This window comes from Colletes latitarsis, chromosome 7 (genome assembly GCF_051014445.1).
Source record: "Colletes latitarsis isolate SP2378_abdomen chromosome 7, iyColLati1, whole genome shotgun sequence".
Classification (NCBI taxonomy): Eukaryota; Metazoa; Arthropoda; class Insecta; order Hymenoptera; family Colletidae; genus Colletes; species Colletes latitarsis.
The window spans coordinates 5,916,367-5,922,366 of NC_135140.1; the positions used below are offsets into that span (position 1 = coordinate 5,916,367).

The 6,000-nt window shown below is 39.4% G+C and overlaps 1 protein-coding gene across 1 annotated transcript in view; it reads right to left on the reverse strand.

Annotated features, from left to right (window-relative positions):
• LOC143343155 (proton-coupled amino acid transporter-like protein pathetic) overlaps window positions 1-5,759 on the reverse strand; it is a 47,860-nt gene extending 42,101 nt beyond the window's left edge. Inside the window, exon 1 of the mRNA XM_076767750.1 lies at window positions 4,944-5,759. Within this exon, the coding sequence (XP_076623865.1) occupies window positions 4,944-4,997 (54 nt within the window). The 5' untranslated portion in view covers window positions 4,998-5,759. The remainder of the gene's footprint in view (window positions 1-4,943) is intronic.
• Between the last annotated feature and the right edge of the window lie 241 nt (window positions 5,760-6,000).

Below are 6,000 nucleotides of genomic sequence, written 5' to 3' on the forward strand. Positions count from 1 at the left end.
ACCCCTTTGCAACTATCTCATGTGAAGTTGTTATATGAATTTGTTTCCAAGCCGGATTCTCCTTTTAGTCCCCTGTGTGGCGGTCTTTTTGAAGAATCTCTCGACGGATATTGCAAATTCGCCTTTCCCCGATCTAACTCGAGTCATATCCGATATCACGTATCGATACCAGCTTCTCGAGTATCCAAGCGTCTCGAGTAGCATGCCCAGATAATTTTCGTTTCTTTTTTCTTTTCGAGTATCTCACGAACAACCCGGTGTCAAAGACATCAATAGCTCTAATTGAGCCCAGAAGCCTTTTCCCAAGCATCGACCGCCTCTAACAGCCACTAATGACTCTAATCAAACGTCCTTCTCTACGGAGAAAAATTAGCTCGCACTTGAACCCAACGCGATCCATCGATGGAATAGTTCGATCATCCGTTCGATAGATAAAGTCAACGCTCGGTAACCGAGTCGTAAAACGATCTACGAGCTAGTCGATAATCGATCGAGGTCAACGGTAGATACCAAGAGCAACTCGAGGTGTTCCGGAACACGAGCAATCAAATTTCTAATCGACATTTCTAGCTAGAAACATTTTAATCGACACGATAATTGCCAAAGTTCAATTCCCATTAAAGTCTCGTGTCTCAGAAACCAAGTGTTTGGGACTTATTGCTTTTCATCAAGGCGAATTAATGAAGTTAATCAAGACTTGTTATTATAGATTTCAAGACCTTACTATGGGAAGCACTTTTTCCTTTCTTGATATAGTATTTTCTTTTTGCCTTTTGAGAACCCCCAAAATCATACTTTCTGTGAACCACGGTTTGAGGAGCAAGATTTGTTTGATATTGTAGCGGTTGTTTGTTAAAATATGATTCTATTAACGTTGATTTTATCGTTTTTCACGGTAACAGTGAATTTTGGGACGGAACAATATAACAGAGATATTTTTGTTATGCTATCGAACCCCCCCACGAAGTTATCAGCAATGTTAACACTTTTCTAAACTGTACGCAGAAGCTTTGCCTAAACTTCTATAAACACGAGCATTAATAACATAGAAGGGAACAACGTAACTAAGATACAGTAATAACGTGGATATAAAAAAATTCGTATTCAGATTTGTGTAATTTACAATAATGACGAGTCCTATTCGACACGGATTACAGGATTGCATCTGGCGCGGTGATTTTGGAGCAGCTCCAACTGGATCCTCGGGGCAGGAAGAAGTAAAATCTAGTACGAACCCGGATCGAAGGAGATTTGTTTCTTTGTAAACAATCTACGTCTTCGCGGAGGCTACGTTCAATGGTATCGGATTTATGTGTTTAGAGTATCGTGAATTTCGTTCGTAAAATGCTATTTCGGAAATGGTTCGATAAAGTGGCCTGTTTTTAAACGCTCAAAGAAACGGCCAAATTGTGTCCATTTCGTTCGACGAACAATTATTCACGAATATCCAGAAATAAATTTCTATATCGTTAGAAAGAAAAATTAAGCTATCATTTGTATTGTTATCACTACATAAATACAGCTTATTATTCAAAATTACTACTCTCCGACAATTTTTCAATGTTTTACGTTAATTCTAAAATTCCCTGAACCTCTTTGAAATAAATAATAAATTTAAATTTAATTTTCAATTATATAAAAATAAACTTTGATATAAAAAAGAAGGTTCCTGCGATAAATAAAGCGTCACCATGTTTCGAAAGCAGTAAAACTATCTAAATTGAAATAATGAATTTATCTGAATGTGACGCAGAACAAAAGTTTCTCGACAACGTATATCGCGTTATGATTTAAAAAAAGAACAATCGACGTATGATTTATCTTCACTCTTGAGAATTTTCAAGCCTGAATCAGTGCAACGGAAATTTTTCACGACAATTTCTCTGAACGTCATCGATACATATCGATCGGTATTATCTAAGAAAATCTATGCGAATCTTTGAAGCGATTGTTCCTGGAACACTCATCGCGTATCATGCAACCGGGAGCATACCATACTAACCGATATCGATATAAAACGCGATAGCAGATAAGCGACAGATAAACGTTCATTTTAAAAAAACTCCATAGAAGTTCAATATTTTTACTAATAATAAATTCCATCGTTTCCTATTGACTTTTCTCACGTTTTTCTTCGAGAGAAAGAATCCTCTCAGATTTCTAAATCGTTTTTCTCCAAGGAAACCATCAAATGTATCAACAAAATCGATCAGTGGCAATTTTAAATAGTAAAAATGCAAGTCACGGACGAACATGATATACAATACGCCCAATCATATTTGTGCGATACTTTAGATATCTGGCATTAGAGTCAGGTGTAGCAAAAATCACGGGAACTTTCAGGGTGACACGATGGAATAGAATCGGTGTCAGAAGCTAGCGTCTTTACGATTGCAAATCGATCGTTATTGCGATCGAGCAACAAATGAAACGCAACTAGTTGGAACGTACGTCAAAAAACGAAAACTAGCATTAAATAGCAATAACGACGTTTGTCGACACAGCCGTACCGTACTTTCCGCGGTTGCATTTGCGTCGCGACCTCCTTTTATCAATTCCACGTGACACTTATAATTCAGGTGAAAATTACTCCATGCTTACTCAACGTTAATATGCTTCGCGATAACGATACCTGATGCGCGAAACTGTGGGAAACACTGCAACATAGAAGGAAACTCGTCCACAACCGCGTGCTCGAATAAAGGGGACTTCCAGTTACTTCCACGAATCGTACCGCGTTTATAAATAAAACACATTCAAGGTAAATGTAAAAATATTCTGCAATATGTTATAACATAATAACGGAGAGTTTTTGGAACGATTTCGTCGAATTTCTAGTCCTAACAAGACTTAAGGTAGAATCGAATCGATGCAAATTCGAAGTCCTTGAGTTTTGGTTTTTAACGAATAACAATAATAATATTATTATTCGATGAGCTTGTAAAACTAATGGCATTGATAATTAAAAAAAAAATTGCAAATACAATAATACGAAGATTTAACAAGAAATCGGAATAATGAAATTTAGATTCGGGTCAAAATGGACCCGAACTCCGCCATTGAATGATTAATACTCGGTGAATTTATAAAACTAATGGCATTGATAATTAAGAAAATTGTAAATACGATAATACGAAGATTTAATTTTAAAAAAACTTTGTACGAGAAGTCGAAATAACAAAATTTAGATTCGGGCCAAAATGGACCCACAGTCCGCCATTGAAGGATTAATGCTCGGTGAGCTTGTAATATTAATCTACTATTTGAACTAAATTCTGACACGTTGGACTTGGATTCCAATTTTCCAGAGATTTCTTGCTATTGTTATTAATTTTCGTATGGACGATTCTCGTTAAGTTTCGTGTGACTCGTCTAGTGTGTTGCATAAGCAAAATGTGCGCATTGGTATCGATGCCTAACGTGGTAAATATTTGTTTAATTGCGTTTAGAATCGTGTTGGTTTGTTTAGGTTCCACGTGTTCGCGTTGTATCTTTCATGGCGTCGATATTAAATATCCATTTGAATTAGTTCTTCGAACCAACTATTTCAATTGCAAATTAGTCTGCGAGCCCGAAACGAATTCGTTACTTGTATAATTGGAATATAGTCATTTAAATAACTTCGGAAAGAAATACGTTATTCAGGGTAAATAATAACAGATTTTACAGATTATACAATACGAAATAATAAATTTATATTGCAAACGAAAATTAAATGTTTTCATTCAAATTTTCACGTTTACAATTATTTTTTGTAAATTGTTCTGGGTCAATATTTACGTTTTGTACGTATAATTTTGTATAAAATCACGCACGGTTATTTAAGTGTACGGTAACAGCACGGACCAGATATGAAAATGTCGATTTCAGGATTTTGAATAAGCTTTCCATCTCGACGCTACCGATTTCTATTTCTTTCCCGATGTCATGTTCCTATTTATACACACGACGGTCAGGAATACTTCCGCTGGGATTTAATTAATTCTCACGCGATCAGATGATCGCCTCTGTCAACGTAACCGTTAATCCGCGATAAGTTCGTTCCGTCGGCGTTTCGTTGTGAATTTTTAATTAAAACCTTTCTCTTCGCTAACGCCGCTACACAGAAATTAATTCTACTACTCGATGCAACTTTTATTTACCACAACACTAATAGAATTGCCGGAAATAAATAAACAGCCACCATAAACAATCGATACGTCAGTCCCAACACGTAAACATTTAATAATTATCTACTTTATTTAATCATATTTACTTCCCTATTGTATATTAACGATCTCCATTCTAGTCTAGAACCTTCGATAAGTCTACTTTAAATTTTTTTGCAAATATATATGCTCTCGAAAATGAACAAAGTTATTATTATTTACGGAGGAAACTTATCAATATTTCTTGCATAATTTTAGTGCCGACCCACGTTTATACCGAACAAAATGATTTATTGTTTATTCGTTTTAGATAAGCAGAACGGTCAGAGTCGTGAAGGCATGTTCAACAAAACGGGAACAACTGTATCTTCAACAATTTTACGTATTGCACGAAAAAACTGCGTATACCTTTTCGATACAGACCAAATCCATACGACGAAACTCGATAGAAATGTGTAATAATTAATTCGTCTTTAAATTCGAAAGAACACGTGAAAAATTATCGTCTAGATCAGAACGTTCCTTTAAGCGTCGACGACCAATAATATTAATTCACGTTAAATTTGATCGATGTAACATAAATATATGTTCTAATTAAAAGAAAAACCTTTTAACGTAACTGTCAGCGTAACGATAAAAATATATCCAAGCGGATCCAGCGATGAAAAATATTCTCGTAGCGTCCGATTACGCAACGCGGTTCTCGATCGCGGCGAGAATGTATCGTCGACGAATAAAAAGACGCGAGATATCGAAGGGTTGAAAAAACTAGGGATAACAAGTTGCAAGGCTCACCTGAAATTTGCCCCCGTGAACCGGCGCTCCTTGGCTCTGCATCTTGTGCGACATCGTCGTTTAAAAAGCTCGGTTTCGTGCCGCGCGTGAAATCGCTCGTGAGAAGGAGCCTTCTGGCAAACTGCGCGTTTATTCGCGCTCTAAACGAGCGAGTTTCTCTGGTCGATCGTAAACGGTCGGCTGTCGAAGTCTCCTCTCCCGCTACGCCGGTTCGTCCGATTCACTTTTGGCGATCTGAACGGAACGTCGTGGTACATCCACACGCGCGAGCACCAACCCAAACACGGTGCCGTGCTAACGAATATATATATATATATATACCCCCAGAGGGATACCGCGTGTACCACAGCCCGGGCCTTTGTACCCCAAAAACGTTACAAACGTGCCCGTATATACTTTTCTCCTTCAACGAACCGGCCCTCTCGACGTACTAGCTCGCACTGATCCTTCTCCTTTCCTTGCTCCGACTTTCGTTCGCGCTTTCTCCCCTGCCTCTGTCACTCGACCGCTCGGGGGATGTATTGCACGAGCCAAAGGATACAACCGAGAGTGGGGGAGGAATGAATAGACGGAGCTTCCGAGGGGAGAGGGTAAACAACTAGGGGGAAACGGGTTTCGCGTTCGATTGTTGTTCGAAAGGAATCGGACACGCGACTGAGACGCGTGGACCGTGTGTCGTCACACGGATGAAACGTGCATGGAAAAACAGAGATCGGTCCCTCTCGATCGGGGCTGGAGAAACGTCGCGAGCGTCGAAGAGACTCGACTAGGAATGACGATCCATGTGGGAGGCCACGGAGCGCGCTGTTCGGTCTCCTCTTCTCCCCACCACTTCTTCGCGAGTGTACCTCCTTCGTCCCATTCCTCCTCACCGACACACGCACACACACACCATCCTGAACCCACTGTGTGAACGGCTAAGCTTCTCGGTGACTATGCTATTCCCCCACCATCGTCGTCAAACAACCTCGAACCCCCACTGCACCCTCCCCGATCACGGCCAACGCTCACTTCTCCGGGTTCTCGGGCGATGTTCGCCACTTCCACCGGCAACAAC